Source organism: Centrocercus urophasianus, unplaced genomic scaffold, assembly GCF_019232065.1.
Source record: "Centrocercus urophasianus isolate 14NV4802_14NV808 unplaced genomic scaffold, USGS_Curo_1.0 seq_1378, whole genome shotgun sequence".
NCBI classification, from domain to species: Eukaryota; Metazoa; Chordata; class Aves; order Galliformes; family Phasianidae; genus Centrocercus; species Centrocercus urophasianus.
Window position 1 is genome coordinate 1 of NW_024884562.1, and position 22,121 is coordinate 22,121.

At 54.4% G+C, this 22,121-nt stretch overlaps 2 protein-coding genes across 3 annotated transcripts; both read left to right on the forward strand.

Annotated features, from left to right (window-relative positions):
• Window positions 1-228: 228 nt before the first annotated feature.
• On the forward strand, window positions 229-18,256 carry KLHDC3 (kelch domain containing 3). 2 transcript variants are annotated; one of them, XM_042813100.1, is made up of 12 exons: window positions 230-376; window positions 3,271-3,423; window positions 4,079-4,324; window positions 6,174-6,350; window positions 9,727-9,842; window positions 11,101-11,172; window positions 11,370-11,583; window positions 11,872-11,958; window positions 13,141-13,249; window positions 17,263-17,336; window positions 17,487-17,565; window positions 17,675-18,256. In XM_042813100.1, exons 3-12 carry the CDS (start codon window positions 4,171-4,173, stop codon window positions 17,739-17,741), a joined length of 1,149 nt encoding a protein of 382 aa, XP_042669034.1. In that variant the 5' UTR covers window positions 230-376; window positions 3,271-3,423; window positions 4,079-4,170; the 3' UTR covers window positions 17,742-18,256. The 2 variants fall into 2 exon arrangements, with proteins under 2 accessions (XP_042669035.1, XP_042669034.1); XM_042813101.1 differs by lacking the exon at window positions 17,675-18,256 and having other exon boundaries at window positions 229-376; window positions 17,263-17,340.
• A 1,088-nt stretch (window positions 18,257-19,344) lies between these two features.
• NPAS4 (neuronal PAS domain protein 4) lies at window positions 19,345-22,062 on the forward strand. The gene is made up of 8 exons (XM_042813103.1): window positions 19,345-19,445; window positions 19,912-20,078; window positions 20,182-20,318; window positions 20,483-20,588; window positions 20,741-20,987; window positions 21,089-21,198; window positions 21,520-21,649; window positions 21,762-22,062. Exons 1-8 carry the CDS (start codon window positions 19,345-19,347, stop codon window positions 22,060-22,062), a joined length of 1,299 nt encoding a protein of 432 aa, XP_042669037.1.
• Window positions 22,063-22,121: the final 59 nt, after the last annotated feature.

Genomic DNA, 22,121 nt, shown 5'->3' on the forward strand with positions numbered 1-22,121 from the left:
CGGCCGCGGGGGGCCGTTCGTCGGGCCCCGTTCCTTCGCGCGGTGCGGCTGAGAGCGTGCGGCGGCCCCCGGGCCTCGCGCGGGGCTCTGTGTGCGCGGGCGGCTCCGGCGCTCGGCCTCGGCCGTGTGGGCTCCGGGTCGGCCGGCGCCGTGGCCGCACCTCGCGTCCGCCCCGGCAGCCGGAGCGAACTCCGTCGGGCGCTGCGGTGCCTCAGCGGGCTGCTCCGAGACCGTGGCCTCCTCCAGCGCTGCCGAAATCGCGCTGCCGGACGTGCGGGCTTGCGGCTCGACCCTGCCGTAGCATAAATGGTCAAAGCACGGGGTAAATGTCAAGCCCGAGCGAGAAAAGCGGGCTGCTCTCAGGCTATCTCTGACGGTACGTTGGGCATCCCTGAAATAGAACGATCTATATGGGCTGTGCGAGCCGCCTGCGCTATTTTAAGTGTTACTGAACCTCACGGCCGGCATCTTTTGGGAGCCGGGGAGCGAGGCGGCCGCACGGTAGGGATCTGCTGTGTACGGGGTGACGAGGAAAGGGCTGAGCGGGGCGGGGGGCAGCTGGGGCGGCTGCGGGTTTGGATGCGGAGGGGAAGCCGGGCGGCGCAACGAGCTCTGCGCCGAGCGGTGCGTCTGAGCTGTGGTTTGGGTGCCGTGCTGAATGCTGGCTGCTTTCTGTCCCGAACGAAACGTTTTCGCAGCCAATTGTTAGGCATGCGAGTAGCGAATAAAGCCGCTGAAAGATCCGGGTGTGAAAACCATGGCTGTTGTTTTTTGTTTTTTAGTTTTTTTTTGTCCGCCCCTCCGTCTGTCCGAATCGCCGCACCAGATTTGGAAGGTGTGCTGGGGGGGAAACGAGCGAATTGTTTTCTGGTGATCTCAGCCGCCGATGTTCTGTGCTGAAGGAGTGCCGGGAGGCACACGCTGGGGCAGCTGGAGGGAAGGCTGCTCCGTGCTGGCTGTGCTCGGCACCACGGGTGTGCTGTCGGGGCTCCGCACTCGAAGAACACGGGGCTGTGCGAGGCTCCGGCAGCACAACGCCTCTCGCTGCCGGGGAGCGGAGGAGGTGTTGAAGGATGTCCGCGGCTGTTCCTCCTCCAGCAGACTTGGGATCTTGTGCTCGGCTGGTGCAGTGTTGTGGTTCTTTGTGTCAGTGGGCTGATCTGTGGTTGTGTGCGGCCGCTGCTGCACCGCGTGCTTGGAAGCACACCTGGGTGTGTAACGCTGTGCATGGCAGGTGGAGGGATGCAGGTGCTCTGCAGGGACCCCTCACCACCACCTGGACAGAACCCGCTGCTTTGCCATCAAAGAGATTCAGGCTGAACTTTTTGGCAGCATGGAATCACGATGCTCTGAGCATCAGCTGTTGTGTCGGGTCAGTCTGGGGCACCAGGTTTGCCCGGCGTGCCGCCTCCTGCAGCGTGTGCCCATCTGGCTCTGCTGTATCCGTATTTCTCTGCTTTATTCCTGAGATCCCCGTCATCCAAAGTGGGAGATCACAAATGTGTTTTGCGTGGCTGCATGCCACGATGCTGGGATCACAGCTTTTGGGGTTCCTCTCCCTCCCTGGCTGTGCCCTCTGTAATCCTTATACTGAACAACTCTAAGAACCATCCAGAGCCCAGTGTGTTAGTTCCCTGCTAAGAAGTTCTCATAGTAGGGAGCCCCTAAGGATTCCTTCGCTCTTCCCACACTTTTCTCTGTGTAAAGCCAGTGCGTGTCGGCCTGGTCTGATGAACAGCAGCAAGAAGCAAGATGGTTATGCATCTGTTTGCTTGCAAAGGACTCCTGTCTCCAGGGCAAAGGTGATGCATCTGAAGCACAGCCATGAACTCAGGTGCTGTCACCCAGCACCACCCCTGGGTGTGTGTGAGCTGGCAGCTTTGTTGTCAGGGATGAGCTCTCGAAAAATTTTTCCTGGTAGGTTCGGCCTTGAGTAATTGTAATTGTAGGAAATAACATTGCGACACTGTTTGCTGCGGAGTAAACATTGCTTCTAACACCCTAAGCAGGGCTGTGGGCTGCTGCTGTGCAGGGCCAGGTGACTCCTTGGGATGTGTCACTGGTGTTTCCTGTGTTCCCATGACAGCTTGATGATGAAGCTGCTCCTGGTAGTGACGGTAGTGGCCTGCTCTGTGGGGAGGTTTCCTTGGCAAGCATCTCCAGCTGGCTCCAAGGGGAAGAAGAATCATAGAAAGGCCTGGGTTGCAAAGGACCACATCCAGTTCCAACCCCCTGCTGTGTGCAGGTCGCCAACCAGCAGCCCAGGCTGCCCAGAGCCACCCTTGAATGCCTGCAGGGATGGGGCATCCACAGCCTTCTTGGGCAACCTGTTCCAGTGCCTCACCACCCTCTGGATGAAATTTCCCTGATCTTTCTACCATAAAAGCAGTGGTGGTGGAACCAGGAGTTGGACCTTCTTCCTTATGGGTCCCTTCCAACTCAGGATATTCTGTGAGAAATGAACTGCTTTGTAAAAAAAAAAAAAAGCTTTGTCTGCCCCAGGAGGAGCACTGGCAATGTTGGCACGGCTGGTGAAATCCGCTCCAAACTTCAGGAGCCTCCTCCAGCATGGCCGAGCCAAGGAGTGGCTTTGAGGAAAATAAACCTGCGTTGGTTGGGTTTTTCAGTGATGGCCCAAGGACAGTTATGGGTATTCCTTCAGAATCACCTAAAAAGTGACTTTGGTGGTCTCCATGGAAACTCTTCTGTCGCTTTGTGGAGGGCTTGTAGGATAGCTGCTTCCTGGCTTTGAGGAACAGAAAGGCATTACAAGGTGGAATCTGAAGGAGAAGTGGCTCTGCAGGAGGGACGTCTTGACCTGACTGGCTTGCAGGGAAGCTTGGCTCAGACTTGGCTTGGCCTGTGTCCTTTGGTTATCAGTTTCACTCTGGCTCCTTCCCCAGCTCTGAGGAGCTGGAGATAAGGCACGAGCGTGGCGCTGGGCCATGTGGGCACCAGGGCTGTGAGCTGTGGCTCTGCTTGCCTGGAGGGCCTGGGGCCGCCTGGCTCTGCACACGGCTGCTTCAGGAGCAGCATTCCCTTCATGCAAACTTAACCACCTTCCAAAAAAAAAAATGGGCTGAGAAAACGTGTGGGGATTTTAGTCATCGTTCTGAGGCGTCTGCACAGTTCTTCGCCTTCTGCAAATGCTAAAATGGAGCGTGGGGGGAGCCTGCTAAGTCTGGGGAGCGGAAGCCGAGCAATTAAAAAGGGGTTTTTCTTTGGGCAGTGTGAAACACTGACACTTCTCCTCTAATGGCTGCTTTTCAGCTGTGGACGAACTGCTTACGGCTGTGACAGAGGTGCTGTCTGACAAGTGCCTGGGCAGGGCTGTGCTCCGCATCCTTGGGTCCTGGGTGAAGCTCTGCAGAAATCTGCCCTGCTGAATGCCTCGAGAGCTGCTCCGAGCCACCTGCTTGCAGTGTGAGTTATCATCCTACCTGATGTGCAGAGCTACGAACGGTAGGGGGAAGGGGCTTATGCTGATGCTGAGTGATCAGCACGCGTGAGTGCTGCTGTTGCAGTGCACACTCCTAGTGGGGACTCTGTTGCTTTTGGAGGGAGGTGTTCTTTTGGGGCTTTTTGAATTGGTTGTCATCCTTGTGGTGCGTTTCTTTTTTTTTTGTTTTGTTTTTGCTTTTTTCCCCTCCTCTGGCATTTCTCACAACTGATCCAGAGACCGCACTCTTCCCCCAGCTCTGTTCTTTTCACCTTCCTAGTTGGCTCTCGCTGTGTGCATTCGTTCATGCAGACAAATTGTTCTGGCACGTACATCGTGTGTGTGCCACTGGGGCATGGCTGGCACGCAGCGCTCGCTGCCTTCACAACAACCTCTTGCCTTGTGCTGCCTGCACAGTGCCCCGAGCTTTCTGTGTGGAGGGCATCTCTACGTGCTCTCCTCACTTTGCTCGGGTTGCGGTACCCGCACCGCATCTCCTTTCCAAGGAGAGAGCAAGACCATCTTCAGCTGGAAGGCAGATGAGGGCGCAGCAATGTGACCTTCATAGCTGGCATTCAAGGAAGGCAGGGAGACCCGCGAGACGGATGGTGTTATTTTAGCATGATGCCTTTGTTACAGAGCCAGGTGACGTCTGCCCGGCGTGCCGACGGCCTGAGAAGCATGAGGCTGTGGTGCTGGGAGCCCTGAGGAGCGCCGGGCTCACAGGAGGGATGTTACGGTGGGCGGTGCACCTGGAAGGCGGGCCGCGCAGGGTGAACCACGCGGCCGTGGCCGTGGGGCACAAGGTGTACTCCTTCGGTGGGTATTGCTCCGGAGAAGACTATGAGACGCTGCGGCAGATCGACGTGCACGTTTTTAATGCAGGTAAAGGCGGGGCGGGAAGGAGCGCTGCGCTCAGTTATCGGCTCTGCTGCACGCTGTCGCTTAACGCGTTCCGCTCTGTTCTGTGCTGCCTGACTGTGGCTCGGTGGAGGTTTTCCATTCTGGCAGCAGCCAGCTGGTTGGTGTCGGGTTTGCACTGTTTGCGAAGCAGCCAGAGTCCATCTTGTAGAGGACCTAGTATGTATCTGAGGGCTGATTTGAACTGTGGCAGTGACGTGCCAGTGAACGTGGCAAACCGTGGCTGGGAGAGGCTGCATTCCTTGATTCAGTGCTCTTTGAACTGAAGAGACTGCTGAGCTGGTCCGCAAAGTGCTCCCCTATAATTAGGCTGAAAAATTGCACAGGTGCTTGGATGAGTCCAGCTGGCAACCAAGGGCCGGTTGCTGTGCGTGCTGCCCACTCTGCAACCTCTCCTAATATGCAGACTAGTTTGCTGCAAGGTACAAAGAATGCACTGCTCTAAATCTGGCTTTGGGGAAGGCAGCGGCATGTGCAGGGGTGGATAAAATGGTTCTGTTGAGGTGATCGGCTCATGATGTGGAAGGGAACGTAGCTCAGGAACTCCTGACTGGACATTCACCTCTAGCCAGAGAGACTGGGTTCTCACAGTCAAGGCAGTTGAAAATGGCATCAGAGCACTGCTCTTGTGGGGAGCACATTCCTACCCTGCCCAAAGGAATGCTCTTGTATTGCCTTCCCTGTTTACCACTCCCTGGTATTAAAGAGTCATGGTGCTGTGGCCACTGCCTGGGAGGTGCTGCTGGCTTCCCAAGCCCTTGCTGAGTTAGTGCTGTTGGGTTTAAGTGCCAAAGCCAAAGTACTGGGCTTTGAGTGGTCTCTCTCAATGTTATGAAGAGGAAGACCATGTTTTAGGTAGGGAACATCCTGTTTAGCTTGAGTTTGGCTGTACTTCCCCCTGCCCTTCCTGCGTCAGAGGTGGACACTCGCCTCTCGAGGTGCCTGATCCTTTCCCTTTGGTAAGGCTGGCCATGTAATGCTTGCTGTGACTCCTGCACTGTTGTTCCGCCCTGTAATGCATGTTGGCTGCCCTGCCTACTACTGAACGTGACTACAGGCTCCAGGAAGGAGAACCTGTAATCACAAGACACTCCTGTTTGTACCTCAAGGTCAGCAGGGAGAGCTGAGGTGTGGATGGGGATAAGAGAGACACAGCTGTCTGCTCCAAAGTTTGGTTTTACTTTTTTTGTCATGTTCTTATTATTTTAATAGCAATTATTGCTGTTTCTACAAAGCTACTGTGTTGTTTTTCTTAGACTGTGCTTCCAAAATCCAAATGATGCCTTCTCACCTTGCCCTGCAGTGCATTATTCCTGTGCTGCCCATTCCTTCTGCTTTGAGCATCTTGTTCAAAAACATCACTAGCCTGAAGTAGTGTCATTCATTATCACCTTCCCCCTTCTTTTCTTTCCTGTTTTGGAGGGTGTATGTGGTGGTTTGTGTGTGTGTGGGGGGGGGGTGTCTACTTGTGTGTTGTACCTTCCCTCCTGGTTCAGGATGAGCAAGAGCAGAAATTCTTTTGATGTGGTATTGCAGAACCAAAGCTATTTCTGTCCAGATTCCTCCAGTCCTCTGTGCTTCCTGCAGTCTTGCCTAAACAGTGGGAAGCAGTGCTTCCATATTTCTTAGCTACCTACTATTCGGGGTCAGGCACAGCTCTGTCTTGCTTGCTAGACTGCTTCTGCTCCTTATTGTGCAGGGGGAAAACAGAGCCATCAGGCTTTCTGCTTTCATGAACGCTCGCTTGCCCGCGATGGGTAGATGGGCCAGCCTGCACAGTGGGCTTAACACAGGCTCTAACTTATGCTTCCAGTGTCCCTGCGCTGGATCAAGCTGCCTCCAGTGTGGACAAACAGTCGTGATCAAGTGAGAGAGGTGCCCTACATGAGGTATGGGCACTCAGCAGTGCTCATCGACGACATCGTCTACATATGGGGAGGCCGCAACGACACCGAGGGCGCCTGCAACGTGCTCTATGCCTTTGATGTCAGTAAGTCCCACCTCCTTACTCATCCTCATCACAGCTGCCCTTGGTGAGACCTTTTCTCTGCCCCGCTGTGCCGCTGCCCAGCTTGTTCTCCTGCCTCTGGTCTCTACAAAGTGGCAGCGTAGAGCAAACAGGGCAGATGAAGAATTGGTGCTGCTGGATGATTCAGCAGGGTGGCATCTGCACACCTGACTCTCTGTGAAAGCCTTTGAATAGAAATTAGTGAAATTCTCTGACAGGCAAATGATTTTGGATTTTTTTGTCAGCTTTGTGCACTCTCAGCGATAGTAGCTGTAACTGAAGAGCTCTCTCTGATGTACCCTTTAGCTGTGGCTGAAGGCTGCAGCAAGAAGGGCTCTCGAGGATTGTTGTTGCTTTCGAGGGAGCTGGTTCTTTCTGAAAGCATGAAACAGAGTGAGAATCAAGTGCTGAAGTGGCTGAGGACAGAATGGAGAAATAAGGGCAGGCTTGAGCCAGATTAGATAAATCCGAAGGATAAACTCCTTGAGATTTCAAGTTGCTTTCTTCATTATGCTGTTGTTCCACACAGGTGTTTCAGGGACTGGGTGGACAGGAGTGTCAGGGAAGGAGGGGGGCACATCTGGATTCTGGGGCAAGTTCATTTAAATACAAGCCACTAAGTGGGCTTGCAGTGACAAGTGCTTGCTGCTTGGTTGTGAGTTCTCTTTGTTGCCAGAAGTCTTGAAGCCTGGAGCTGCTCTCTGGGCACAGGGTTTTCCCCCTTCCCCCAGTACACACAGCTAGGAAGCCACAGCAGATTGCCTTCTATGCAGAAGCCTTGCAGTGGGAGCTGCCTGGTGTCCCTGCCAATTCCAGCACTTTAGCATTAAGTGCAAATTAACTGAAAAGGCCAGCCCTAAGTCCTGGTCCAAACCCCGCGCAGCTGTCTGTGCACACAGCGCCTGTCCTCTGCCAATCCTGGAAAGTGTGGCTGGCACTCCTCCGACTGTGGTGTGAGCTCTATTGTATCCGTTGCATCAGGCTGGATAAGTCCTGGCTGAGTGCAATTTTGTCATTTGGAGATGAAGGCTCTGAGCTGACCGTGAGGCAAGGTCTCTTCCATCTGATTTGACACATTATGCCCGGCCAAGCTCTTGCTGCTGCCATGTGACTTGGGCTTGGAAGCAGCTCTTGGGAAGGATGGGAACTTGATAGCTGTTGCAGCTTTCTTGCTAGCTGGCCTGCCCAGGATTTTGTTGACCTTGCAAACCCCTCTGTGTGGTTCCAGCTAGAGCCTAGGTGGACTGCTATGGTCATGGGCCAAGTTCAGAGGAGTTATCCTCACAAAGAATGTTGCTTTGGCTCCAGTTTTACCACTTCCTGAAATAAGTACGGCTCTTGGCAGCTTGCAGTATTTCAGGGGGGCTGTGGGGGGACATCTCCGTCTGCCTCAAGGCTTATCTGTGCCTGTCTGTGGGCTCATGGGACAGGTGCCTGTTTGTGCTTGGCAGGGAGTTGCTGGCACAGCTCCACGTTGCCCTGCATGGAGAACAGCTCTGGCTGGATTTCAAGTCCTCCTCTAACTCAGTTCTTGGGACGTGTGGGCTGAGGGCAGAATCCAGCTTGTGTAGGTGTGTGGGGAGCGGTGGTGAGGGGACTGTGAAGGGTGGAGGGCAGGGAAATCTCCCCTGGGTGAGGGGGTGCAGATGTGGCAAGAGGAGCAGATAAGACAGGGAGAGCTGCAGAGGTGAAGATGTGCCCTGCAGCTCTGTTGGCACAATAACCTTGTGGGTCAGTCACTTCTGGCTGGGTTTTTGAGTGCTAGTTTTCTTCAATTAATTAGTTAGCATCTCCAAGCTGTGAGGTCACTTGGGCCATTTAGCGTGATTTCTTCACTGTAGTTGGAACTGTAGAGGCAAAGTTGATAAACTGTAGAATCATAGAATATGGTGGATCCAGGTGGAGCTGAAGGCTGGACTGTTCAGTGCATAAAGAATTGGCTGGACCTTTGTAGCCATTGGGTTGTGATCAGCAGCTCTACATTTAGATGGAGGCCAATCACAAGCAGTGTCCCCCAGGGATCTGTCTTGGTACCAATTCTCTTCAACATTTTTATCAATGACTGAGACTGTGGGATTGAGTGTACCCTCAGCAAGCTTCCTGGTAACACTTAGCAGAGTGATGCACTCAATACAACAGAAGGAAGGGATGCCATCCAGAGGGACATGAACAGGCTTTGAAAAGTGGGCCCATGAGAACCGAATGAGGTTCAATAAGACCAAGTGCAAGGTGTTGCCCTTGGGTTGGGGCAGTCCTAGATATGAGTACAGACTGGGAGATGAACTAATTGAGAATAGCCCTGCGGAGAGGGATTTGGGGCTGGCCCTCCTGGCTGCCTGGGCACACTGCTGGCTCATGTTCAACTTGCTGCCAACCAAGACTCCCAGATCCCTCTCAGCAGGGCTGCTCCCAGTGTCTCACCCCCAGCCTGTTTGTACAGCCAGGGTTGCCCCTTCCCAGGTGCAGAATCTGTCTCTTGTCATGTGGTTGGTGATTGCTCAGCTCTCTAATTTATCTGGATCTCTCTGTGAGGCCTCTGTGCCCTCAGCAGAGTCAGTAGCTCCTCCTTATTTAGCATCATCAGCAAACTTGCTCAAAACACATTCTAGTCCTACTTTCAAGTCGTTTATGAAGATGTTAAAGAGATCTGGCCCTAAAATGAAGCCCTGAGGAGCCCTGCTGCTGACTGGATGCAGCCTGATGTAACCGTTCACTACAACCCTATAACCTGATCTGCCAGCCAACTGCTCACTTGTTTTTGTCGAGCTCTGTGCCGGGCATTACATCAGAAGGCTTCCTTTGGACAACTCGGTGGGTAACCTTGCCATGAAAGGAGATTGAATTTGTTAAACAGAACGTTCCTCTCGTGAACCGACACTGGCTGCGAACCAATGACCACGTTGTCCTTCAGGTGTTTTTCAATAACTCTCAGCATAATCTCCATAGTTTTACCAGCACCGAAGTGATGTTGACAGCCCTGTAATTACCAAGGTCTTATTTCTTGCCTTTCTTGAGAATTGCTACAGTCCTTGCCAGCTTCCAGTCTCTTGCACCTCTTGCAAAGCCTACTTGTGAGTCAGTAGAAATAACATTGCTCAAGCAGTGCCATACTAATCACATGTAGAACTTGAGCTGTTTGTCACACTGGACGTTGGCTGTGCCCCAGAGCTGAGGGCCTCTGTTGCTGTGCCCTCTGTGCAAGCTCAGGTAGGCAGCCTCGCTTGGAGAAGCTCCCTGAAGAAGCAGGTGCTGTGTGTGAAATAAGGATTTCTGCCTAGCAATGAGGAATGGCTGTGGAGAGCCCTCCCACCCCGACATCTACTGTACCTTCTTAGCATTGCCTCCTGTTTTATTTCAGACACGCACAAGTGGTTCACGCCAAAGGTGTCTGGAATGGTCCCAGGAGCAAGAGACGGGCACTCAGCTTGCGTCCTGGCAAAGAGCATGTTTATCTTTGGAGGCTATGAACAGCTGGTGAGTAATCTCAAACACTTATTTGGCAATCCCCTGGGAAAGAGGGTATTCCTACCCAGGGCGTTAGCAGAGGCAGGGGGACGTGGGCATATTTATATTCACAGTTGCTTTCATTTTATAACTCGAGAAAGTTATGAGCCTAACCTGGATAATGAGTGCCATGATTTTTCAGAGGAGGTGGTTGGTAGGTCTGTGAAAGGGGCAGATTTTTTGTTTGCTTTCCCAAAGCATACGGAGTTAAAATATAAATGTTCTATTTTACGGCGCATTTCTCCAACAACTTTAGATAAATAAATAGCAATTATAACAAATGTATTTGAATTTAGCTAAGAAACGCCCGAGAAATGCACTGCTTCCTGTACTTTCCTGTACTACCACTACTTTCTGTAGTGCTGTTGTTTTGTCCCAGTGTGGTGCATGCTCCCTGTACTCTGTACCTCTTCTCATGCCTTGCTGAGCCTCTCCAGCAAGCACCTGTCCTTCCTGTAAGGAGGACAGAGATCATCCTGCACTGCCAGTGTGCTTAACACCCCTTGAAGTAAATCCTTATGCTCTGAACTTAGAAGAGTAAATATCACTTCAGACTATCACCAGACTCGAGGAAAGTTGTACCGCGTTGTTTGGATGAAAGCCTGGGCTGTGATGGCAGTGCCTTGGTTCTTCCCCTGGCTTTCTGAGTTCTCTGGCACGTTAAGCCCATGATCTTGGTTGCAGCTCTACAAGCATGGGTTGTTTTTAACCAAGGCCAAACAAGCCTGCCTTCTTGGTTTTGCTGCCATCTCCCTTGTCTGGAGGAGCAGAAGTCTGTTCTGTTTGTGTGAGTGCAAGCTCTACTCAGCTGCAAGCTGCAGATTAGTTGGATCCTCACCTTTATTTACTCTTGTGTGTTGAGTTTCCTTAGAGTAATCCTAGCTCCTACCTCTCATTGCATGGCCTTAGCAGAGGAAGTTTCTCCACCTTCTTCTGTTGCGGCATGGAGTGGAGGTAAAATTCTGCTGTGTGCAGGTCTTGGTGGTAGGAGCCAAGCTCTGAATAAATGGGAAGGTTGCAGGAGAGAAGGAACAGCTTAAGGAGGGATGAGCTTTACCTCCTTGTTAAGTGCACGTGCTGCTTGCTTGGATGTTTTGGAGCAAGCACTGCGTCTGCTAGGAAGTGCTGGGTCCAAAGGAGTGGTGTGAGTCTCTAGGGTAGATGCCTTGGTCTGGTGTCAGCAGGCCTCTCAGTGCTTTGGTAACCAGGCTGCGCTGCTGTCTTCCAGGCTGACTGCTTTTCAAACGACATCCATAAATTGGACACCACAAACATGATGTGGACCTTAATCTCTGCCAAGGTCAGTGTCTGGTTTTCATTCTGGTTTGTGGAGAAAGTCTCAGTTGGGCTGTTCTCTGGGGTAGATGCCCATGCTTGTCTCCCAGCTCCTTTTTGGTGTGGCTGGGATCTGCAGGAGAAGGCATATCCCTATCAAGAGGTATCACCGCCCTGGGTAACTTGCACTGTTTCTCTTGCTGTTTTAACCTGTCCCTGCAGGGTACACCAGCTCGCTGGAGAGACTTCCATTCAGCTACCATCATTGGAACAAAGATGTATGTATTTGGGGGCAGAGCTGATCGTTTTGGGCCATTTCACTCCAACAACGAGATCTACTGTAACCGCATTAAAGTGTTTGATACAGAAACAAACTCCTGGCTGGACTCCCCTCCCACTCCAGTGCTCCCTGAAGGTCGCCGGAGCCATTCAGCATGTGAGTGTGGGGCTGCTGGGAGAGGAGAACATGGAAAGGAGTTCCCATCCTTAGCACAAGGGTGTCTACTCCGCTGGGTGGAAGTGTGGGAGGGTGAGGGGTGCTCAGAGCCTGGCTTCTGTGGAGAGCTGCGGCCCGTAGCAAAGCCTTGCGTGCAGCCCTGTGTGTGAAAGTGATATAAGCTAAAGTGGGCAGCGAGCATTGCTTTGCTTTGTGTTTGGTGTTGGGACAGGGGCCTGCTGGGCTCTGCCCTGGGTGGCACGCTGATGTCTGTTTTACTCCCCACAGTCAGCTACAATGGGGAGCTCTACGTATTTGGTGGCTACAACGCGCGCCTGAACAGACACTTCCACGACCTCTGGAAATTCAATCCAGGTATTTACACTTCTAATTTGTTGCACTGATGGTGCTCGAGGCTCTCAGGTGTGTGAGTGCTCAGATGAACGTACAGTCCAAGGGCTTGCTTGGGGGAAATGGCTGCCATGACCACATAGACAGAAATGTGCTGTGCTCAGTGCCCCTGCACCTCCTCAAACCATCTCCAGCTCTCATTAGAAAAAGGAAATGTTGCTGAAAGGTGCTTATTTGGAAGGTGCTTGGAAAAAAACTTTGGTCTGTTCTTTAACACACAGAAATGATGGCAGAATAAAAGGTATGGGGTTAGTGAAGCCCAGACTGGGGAAACCAGTCAGCTTAACCTGCAGCATCACCACAGCACGCTCTCTTGGTACTGTGTCAGCTTGGTGGTTCTTGATCTGGTACCCCAACTATCGGTCAGCTGTAAGATGTTTTGGAGTCCTCTGTACTCAAACACTTCTGGCAATCCACGAGACGTGATTTGATTGCTAATCACTTTGCACAGTGAAGCCTTATAAGAATTGTATGTGGTTATGGGGGAGCAGCCAGCTTGCTGTTCCCCAGCTGACTTGTGATCTAGTGTGAGAGCTGCTGAAAGCTTTGGTGCTTTACGTTTGTGATTAATCACCCCCAGCGTCGTTGCCACAGGGAGCAGCACGGGCAAAGGCTCTGCTCTCTGCCTGGTTCAGCCTCCGTTCTCCCGCAGCCAGCTGCCCCAGCTCGAGGAGGGTGCTCTGCGTTCTCCGTGGCTGCCAACAGATGGAGCTGGTTCCTGGGCTTCCACTCCAGATCAGGCTCACGCTGGGGAAGGGGAGCTGACCGCTCCTGCCTGCACAGCTCCCTGTGATGTTAAACCTGCTGCTTTCCACAGCCCCTGGGCTCGAGCTTTGTAGCTGAAAGGCCTGGTTTTGTCACAGTGGCTGCAGGGAGAACCTGCAACTCCTGTCCAGAGCTCTGAGGGCCGTGCCTGGCATCAAAGCGAGCCTCCATCAACAACCCGATGGGAGTGCGTTGTTCTGCTTCCAGCAAAGAAGAGGTGGACGGGGAGGGTGCATGTTGGCTGACTGGTATCTGTGGGGCCTCTGTTTTATTCATTTATTTGCTTCTGTGGTTTAATTCCATAACCTGCTTATACCTAGGTCTTGGTCAGGGCTTTGTGGCAAGCTGGTGCATTCTCTCACCCCTGTCCCTTTACCTTAGTTTCCCTTTCATGGAGGAAGATTGAGCCCAAGGGGAAAGGCCCATGTCCTCGACGCCGGCAGTGCTGCTGCAGAGTAGGGGACAAAATCATCCTCTTTGGAGGCACCAGGTGAGTTGTAGGGGGCCAATGGTGTGGCTTTGGGGAAGGGTTTGCCATTCCCTTCAGCACAATTTCCTTCCATGCTGTAGTCAGCTTCATTTTGTAGCCACATGGCAACTGTCCATCTAACATCAAGTGTGACAAATTACACACATCATAGTTCCTCTGGAAAAAGCAAAGGGGAAACTGAAGTTGTGTTAACTTGTGAAGCACCTGATGACAAGTCTTATTCTCCAAGCAAGACACAGCTTCCCGCTGGTACCCCAGGCCTGGTCTGCTGTGCTGAAGCAGACTTCAGACTGATTTATTCTCCATTACATGCTGCCCTGCTTCTCCCATCAGAATTTCTCCTTCATTGGCAGGACTGGTGTCTGCTGAGCTGCAGAGAGATGTCAGCTCAGCCGGGAGCTGTTTGAGCCATTCACGCAAAGTAGCATTCCCTTCTGTGTACCAGTGTTCCTTAGCAAAATTTCCATTTTCATAGAAGGGATCCAGTGTTAAGGATTTAGCTGTCAAACACTGGAGTTGGTACTGTCAGGATGGAGAGCAGCTGGATGTGGCCAAGAGCCTTAGCAGCTGCTAAAAGGAAGGAAGTAGCCCATCACCAGGACATGCTCTGCGCTGTCTGAAATGACAGATTGCAGCTCTGGAGCACAGGCCTGTTTGCCAGCATTTACCTTTCACAGACATCTGAAATGCTTTCAGCCCTCCAAATGATTTGGAAAGATTTGAGACTTTCTCTGGGACGCCGGTAGTGGCTTTTTGGGGAGAAGCTGGGGCAGAGGACAAGACAGGGCAGTTGATGGGCTGATGTACCAATGTCTGATGAAGCAAAGGGCCTTCAGCTGCAGAAGAGCTTGGCAGTGGGAGGAGGCATAGTGGTAGGATGCCTGTGTGGGTACGAAGGAGCCTGCAGTGCACGGTGAGGTGCTGGGAGGTGCTGAGTTTATCCAGGCTCCCCACAGATACTGGGTGCTGCTCTGTGTAGCAGAAGGCTCGATGGCAGCTCTGGATGCTCTCAGTTGTTGCAGTCTTTGGTAGATAGTGCAGCAGATGAACCTGGGTGTTAAAACTCAGCTGTCCTAACTAACACTAGCAAACCACATTAAATTTGACACCAGTTTTTCAGAGGCCAGTCCACCTCTGCCAGACAGACTGGCAGCAGCTTGTCTTTTCCACTGACCAACTTCAGTGTTTGCCTCGTTCTTTCTGCAAGGTTCATCCATACCAGGCTGGGGTAGGAAAAGCCGCTGGTGGCCAAGAATGTAGCCTGCCTGGATGGAGGGACAGCCCTGCAGGCTGGGGTGGGGGCTGTGCTGGCTTCCTGTAATGGTTATCAGGTGTGTTCTGGAGCCGGCTGGCAAGATAAGAAGTTTTCCAGGAAGTCATTGTAAATGGAGAACTCCCTGCGGTCTGCCTGCTGACCTGTGCTCCCCTGCTGGGGAAGGGGAGGGGAACATACGGATGCGGGGGATCCAGCGGCGCCTTGCAGGATCAGCCAGGCAACGGTGTCAGGCACGGCCAGGCAAACCCCTGTGTGCCCTGTCCTTCCTGACAGGGATTCACTGCACCAGAGGCTGTTCAGGAGTTCTTCTGCAGGTGCCTGCTGCTGCATCATCCATGCGCTTCTTTTTGTTTTGCAGTCCTGCCCAGTGCTCCGTCCTGTTGCCTATCTGTGGGTTTTCATTAAGGCCAGCAGCAATCCTGTTGTTTGTGTCCCATTTCGGTGACAGGGAAGCCATGTGGCACTAAGCTCAGTGCTTCTGCTAGCTGTGTCCCAGGCTTGGTCTCCTCCCAAAGTCACCACTTCACAAACAGAGACAAAGGGAGAATGAAGAGGAGATGGAGTACCATGAGTCAGAGTTCAGCTGTATGGGTGCTGATCCAGGTTTGGCTTGGAGCTGCTCTATCCTGACCTAGCTTAGAAAAGCCTGGCTTGGTGAGGGAGAGCAAACAGTTTTGCTGGGTTCTGGCTGGTTCCCTGTGTATTGGGAGCTGCAGCACTCCTGGTCTTGAACTCCAGGCTTTCCCCAGCTGCTTGCAGTTGGGCAATAAAGCCACGAGCGCACTGTGCTGCCTGCTGGCTTCTCTTTGGAAGATAAGAGATGCCCTAGGTCTTCCTGTGACGTGGATGTGAGATTAGATTGTGGTGTTCTTGTATCCAGGCAGCTGGGACTTATCAGCAGCAGGTCTTCTCTGCCAGCAGCAAGCTGTGCCTCGTATTTCTGTGGGGGTGCTGAGGAGTGGGGACATAGGTGCTGCCTTACCTCCTGTCTGATGTGAAGCTTGGTGGGTTATAGGTGGACAGCAAGCAACACTGCAGTGAGAATCACTGCATGAGGTCCCAGCTAAGCAGTAAGAATGTACTGAATTGCCTTGTGGCAAGCCAAAGAATGACTCAGAACACCTTTCCTTTCTTGCAAGATCTCCAAACAGCCATCAGTGCTTGGGCAAAGCACTAATGCTCCAGCACAGGCTGGTCTGTCTGTGCTGGGGGACTCAGTGAGCCATCTCTCAAGTGACTTTGGCTGCTCCGTCAAGACCACAAAGGCAGAGAACTTCAACTGAGGCTGCCTGTTGTTCCCTGACCATACCTGAAATCACAGCTTCCTGCTGGTACCCCAGGACTGACATCAGATGGGAGCATGGCATGGTGGGATGGCTCAGCTGCAGTCTCTTGAAACTGCTGCCCCCATTTTGACACAGCCGAGCAGCTGTGCATGGAGCCAGCAGTAATTCCTGCAGTCAGACTGAGAGATGTCTGTGCCTGCACTGCTGTGCAGGTGTCTCCTAGCTGCCATCTCTACCTTTCTCATACATCTCAATGGCCGTGCTGAAATCACTGCAGTAGATCTTCCCTGTGTGAGAACTGGAGCAATGAACTCTGTGGCTGTGCAGAATCTGATTCAAACCTTGTGCTGTTGTTCTTAGCACACAACTTCAGCCTGAACTGCAGGAAGCCTAAAGGTAGTCCAGCTGCAGGCTGAGGCAGTGGAACATATGCTAATAAAATAGGAGAACTTGTGCTAATGCAACAAGTACATATGGCTTTTGCAGAAAAAGAGGAAAAGAGCTGCTGCCGAGCCAAGAGGAGACCTCAGTGGCTGCTTCAGTTGTTCATTCTGAGCTGCTACCTTCTGTAGAAAACTGCAACAAAGCATCTTCCATAATGCGCTCAAAGAAAGCTGCTTGGCTTACCACACTCCAGCAGTGCTGAGGTGGTTTGGTACACTGCATGCTTGCTCTGTCCCCAGCAGCATCAGTGCTCTGGAGAGTCCGTGGCATGACTCACAAGCAGCACACTGTGTTGCAGTCTGCAGATGTTCTGTGCTACCTTGGGAAGCGAGAATTGAGGTAGACAGCAAGAGCAGAGCATCCCTGGAGATAGATTGTGGCTCCCATGCCCTGTGGTCTTGCAGTACAACTAGAGAGAGCCTCCCAGAAAGCTGACATGGGTGTCCAGCTTGATCTTGCCTACCTCACTGGGGCTGCCAGCACTGCTCTTTGGACTGTGCATTGTGCCACTGAGCAGTGTCTGAATTGCCCTAGGTGAGCTGGCTGACCTCGTATTTCCCATTGGGTGCCTTTGCTTGGTTGTGCATTGAAGCTGGCCTAAGGTCTTTGAAAAGGCATGGTGTGGACTGTATCTTGCTGCACTGCATTTGGGGTGGCCTTTGCCTGCCCAGGCTCCTTGATCTGTTTGTTTTCTAACACATTCTGGGGCAGACTCACATGAGACAGCATCGCTGTGAACTCTGCACTGGGCTCTCCAGGGGATGCCAGCCCGTTTGCTGTGGGGCAGCCCATGGGTCTGGTTTGTTGCACGGAGCTGGCGCCAGCGCACTTGCATTCAGGAGCAGCTGTAGCATCCCATCTCCAGCCTGCTCTTAAGAACCCCTCGGAGGGTTCCAGGCAGGCTGAGTTCAGTCCTGGACTTGCTCAGCCCTTGGGGAGCCTAAAGAACTGCAATTGCTATGCAAGTGTTTTGACACTGCTTGATGAGCTTTGTTTGGCTTCTGCAGCCCATCTCCGGAGGAGGGCATGGGCGATGAATTCGACCTGATGGATCACTCAGATCTCTACATCCTCGACTTCAGTACGTGAGTGCTCCCTGCACGGTGTGTGCCTTTTGCCACCAGGTGCCTCGTTGAGAAGCACCGTTTCCTGTGGCGTTGATTGCCTGATGCCCTGATCCCCCATAGTGCCCAGATGAGGACTGCTGTGGCTAATCGCCCTCTATCCACAGGCCCTAGCCTAAAGACGTTGTGTAAGCTAGCAGTGATCCAGTACAGCCTGGACCAGTCCTGCCTTCCCCACGACATCAGGTACTGTAGGCCTTGCATTGGAGCTCACCTATGCGTGCTCCCTGGGGCGCTCCAGCCTTGGTTGCTGGACTCATGCTTCTTCTAATCGTGCCCTGTTGTTGTGTTACAGATGGGAGCTCTCGGCCATGACAACGAACAGCACCATCAGCCGCCCCATCGTCTCCTCGCAGGGCTGATGCTGGCTCAGCCTTCTATCACCCTGTACTCACCCCTCCACACACTGACCTCTTGCTCCACTGCCTGCATGAATTTTTAGCCCTTTCAAGCAAGGAACCTATGTGAGCTCCGTTTGTCTTGCCCCAGCCAGGCCTCCTTGGGCCCTTGTTGCATTCAGGGCAGCATGGGTGTGCAGGCAGAGCGTGCCCCTGGGGAAGAAATCTGCGTGCCCCAGCAGCACAGCGGTGAACCCCCATCCTCGCCTGAAGAGCTGCAGCCGCACTGGCCTGGTGCCCTGCCAGTAAGGGCCTGAATTGACTCCTGCCACCAGCCCCAGGCTCGGAACTATTCCTGTGCTGCCTTGTAATCATGATGACGTTTGTGCCTGCACCCAGTGGTGCTGAGCTGCCCCCAGCACTTGCTTGCAGGCCCAGGGTGGAGCTGAGCCCCTGCACACAACGTGGGGGCTCTGCTGCCTGGCTCAGGTTGTAACACAGTGACCAGTGGGCGTTTTATAAACACTGAGGTGGAAGTCGCTTTTTTGCTGCTCTGTGTGTCCAAGTCTGGGCAGCTATGCTGGGTGGGAGGTATGGGAGGAGAGGACAGTGGCTGAGCCAGCTGCAACCTCTCCATGCTTGGTGGGAGCTGGGGCCAGCAGGAAGAGTTGGCCTGAGCCACAACGTAGCTGCATCCCAGGAGAGTGACAGAAGGGTGAATGGGAGGCAGCTGGTGAGCATCACCCAGGCCCTGCTGCCTCAAGGTGGGTGGGTGCAGGGGTGAAATTGTGCTAACAATGCAGGGAAAGGTAGGAGGGAACTGTGGGCTTTTACTGGGATGCAGAAATCAGGGACAGCTGACAGATGGTGATGGCTGTGTGCCATGAAATGCTGGAGCTTTTTGCTGCAGCATCCCCTTCCTCAGCACTGAAGCACCAAGCTTACTCTCCCTGTGGGGTGCTGGGCACCAGGAAACGTGCACAGACCGCCCCGACTTGCTGCATCAGTCAGCACAATGCTGAGCACAGAAATACCCCAAAATGCTCTTGTCTCTGTGAATGGCTTCTCCAAGGAGAATAACAAGCCTGGGGACACTGAGCAGAGGCTGGAGGGGCTCAGTGTCCTGTGCCGGCTTCCTCTTAGAGGAAGCATTTGGTGGGGAGAAGAAAAGGGCCTTGCTGGGGAGGGGAGGGAGTTTTTAGCACTTTCTCCAAAGGGCCCTGCACACACTGCAAGCTTGCATCCCATGGTAGGAACGAGTGCTGGGCTGCCAGCTGTGGGCCAGGAGCCGGATGGACACATGCCCTCCAGTGGGATCCCTGCTCCCTTCGTCATCACCCCCTCCTGAGCCACCGAGTTTGCTTTAAAGACCCCAGCTTCCTTTTATTGCTTCCCCTCTCAGATTGCAGCCGGCTGTGAGGGCTATTTTTAGCAGCCTGCCTCCTAAAAATAGCCCCAAGATGTTTGGAGTTGCGTCAGGAGGGGAACCTCTCCTCCACACGCCAGCTTGGCCCCTGCAGGCTACAAAAGGAGGCCAGGAGCAGCGGGGTCAGCAGGTTCAGACGCAGCCAGAGGCAAAGGCAGCAAGAAGCGCGCTGCCAGCTCCAGGCATCCCAGCGCCGGCACCATGACCATCTTCTGCAGCCACTGCCACAGGCCGCTGCAGGCAGAGACGAGCTGCCTGCCCAGGAGGGCTGAGCAGGCGCACGGTGCCTCCAAGCCGTTGAGGTGAGCCCCCCTCCGCCCCTTACCTGCAAGGGGAGGCTGCGAGCGGCTCCTGGCCAAGGTGAGACCCAGCCAGGTGCAAGGGGTTTCTGCCACCCAGGGATGCTGAGGCAAAGGATCTTGGAGGGGGCAGAGAGATTTTGGGAGGCTTGAATGAAGGCAGGTGCAACTTGCAGATAAATGGGCTGCAGTTCATGATCTGGCACTGGATGCGGTTTCTGCCCTAGCGGGGCTTGGTGGGGAGGTCATATCACTCAGCTAGCTCCTAAAGCACGGGGCTGCAAGCACCAGCAGTGTCTCCTGCTAGGCAGCCACACGCACCTCTGTCTGCATCCACCAAAGGATTGCTATTCCTCAGAGACCTTGCGTGGGGCACCGAACTGCCCCGGGGCCCAGTGTTCCCATAGCAGGAGATGGGGAACGCTGTCCCTTTCCCTGGGCAGGACTCCCTAAACAGTTGGCTTTGCAGGTCAACCAAGAGTGCCTCCAAGGCACGCCGGGACCAGATCAATGCGGAGCTGCAAGCACTGCGCTCTCTGCTGCCCATCTCCACGCAGGAGAAGGAGCGGCTCTCCTACCTCCACACCATGGCCCTGGTGTGCCTCCAGCTTCGGGGAGCTCACCTCTTCCCTCCAGGTACCCATGGCACTACTGTTCCTTTTTCATGGGCGCAGCTCTGCTCTGCATGCTGCTCCCGTCCCCTTTCAAAACAGTTTTTCACACTGTGCTCCCCCTGCAGCCTCAGCTCCTCCCTCAGGACCGGTCCTTGCTGCGGAGCTGCTCTCCTTGCTGCCAGGGTTTCTGCTTGTGCTCTCAGCCGGTGGCAAGCTGGTCTACATCTCTGAGAACGTGTCTCAGATCCTGGGTCTCTCTATGGTAAGGGCTGGCCAATGTGGATTTGCAGTCACTGTTTCCCTATGCCCATTGTGCATGGCACACTGTCCTCATGAGAGGCTCTTGCACAGTGTTGGAGGGTTATGGTGTTGCAGTGTGCCAGCACACTGCCTGCTGGGGCCTGCCATGACAGCTCCTTCTATCAGGTGGAGCTTCTTGCCCACGGGGACACCATCTTCGACATCATGGATGGGCGAGCATGGGAGGACGTGCACAAGAAGCTTCTCCTTGCCCAGGAGCAGCCAGGCAGGGGTAAGGCTGGGGAGAACGAAAGCGCAGTGTGCTCACTGAGGTCTCCAGGCTGGGATCTCATAGGTGCTGCCCTGCTGAGTCTCCATGGCTGAGGTCAGACCCAGCAGGTTGCCAGCGAGGGCGCTGAGGAGTCTCTAATCTGCTCTCTGCAGAAATCACCTTTGTCAGTGAGATGCGCACATCCAAGGCCTTCCGGCTGCAGCACGGGGGAAATCAGGCTGTGGCAGTATGTGGGCGCTTTGTGGTCCCACGCTGGCCGGCCTCCCCCTCCACCACAGCCTTCCTGGCCCTCTGCACCCCGGTTGCACAGCTGGATGCAGATCATGACGCTGATTCTCAGGACAACCTGTTTCAGAGCACACATGCCCTAGACATGAGGTTTATGGATGTCACAGAGAGGTGAGAGTGCCAGCCAGCTGTCCAGAACAACCAGGATCATCTCCCTTCACAACGTCTGGGTCTGGGATGCAGGCTGGACCCACTCCTCTTGTCCTCCCCAGTGCCATCTACCACCTCGGCTACCTCAGGGAGGAACTGATTGGCCAGTCATGGTACAGCCTCCTGCATCCTGAAGATGCTGATGTAGCAGCCGCTCAGCACAGGGCTGTGGGTGAGTATTATGCCCACACTCACACGTATCTTCCTCTAATGCTGTTTGGCTGCACTTGAAACCTGGCTGCCTAGGATAGCCAAAACAAAGTGAACAGAGTCCCGCTCCCTGTAAAAAGCATGAAACAGTAGGCTAGTTTTACGCCCCAAACACCGACCGCGTGGGTTTGCCTCGAGCCCTGCCCTGCGAGGCTGCAGACCTGACTGCCGTCTGCAGCTTCCGACTCGCTGGGGCTGTGGCCGCAGCGGGGCCACCGAGGCCCGCCCCGGCAGCGAGGCCAGCTGCGCCCCGCCACCCTCTGACCCTGCCGCTTCCCCGCAGCGCTGGGTGCCGGGGCCGCGCCGGGGCCCGTCGTGCTGCGCGTGCTCCGCAGGGACCGCACCTGGGCCTGGCTCCGCGTGTCAGCGCGGCGCGGGGGCCGCTGCATCACCTGCACCGGCCGCAGCCTCAGGTGAGGGTTCGGGGAGGGAGGAGGCCGGGGGGACGCGGGGGCCGAGCCCGACGGCCGCCATCGGCTCCCGGTCCCCGCGCGCCGCCCCTCACAGCTGCGTTCCGCTACGCAGGGAGGAGGAGGCGCTCTACTTGCGCGCCCGGCAGCGCGGCCCGCCGCCGCTCTACACAGCCCCAGCGCCGCCGCCTGCCGCCTCCTCGCCGGAAGAGGGGCTCGGTCTGCTGGCCGCACAGCTCCGCGCCCTGGCCGACAGCCTCTCGCCGCCCGCCGCCTATACCAGGACGGAGGCCTGCTCTTACGGCCGGCCGCAGCCGGACGCCGCCCTGGCGCTAGCCCGTCTCCTAGGCGACGCGCTGGAAGCTTCCGGGTCGCACACGACGCATGCGCATGGCGCGCCGCTTCTCCACCAATAAACGCCCGTTTTGCCTTCCTTTCTATCCGACTGCGCGTGCGCTGCTTCCGCGGGTTCTCC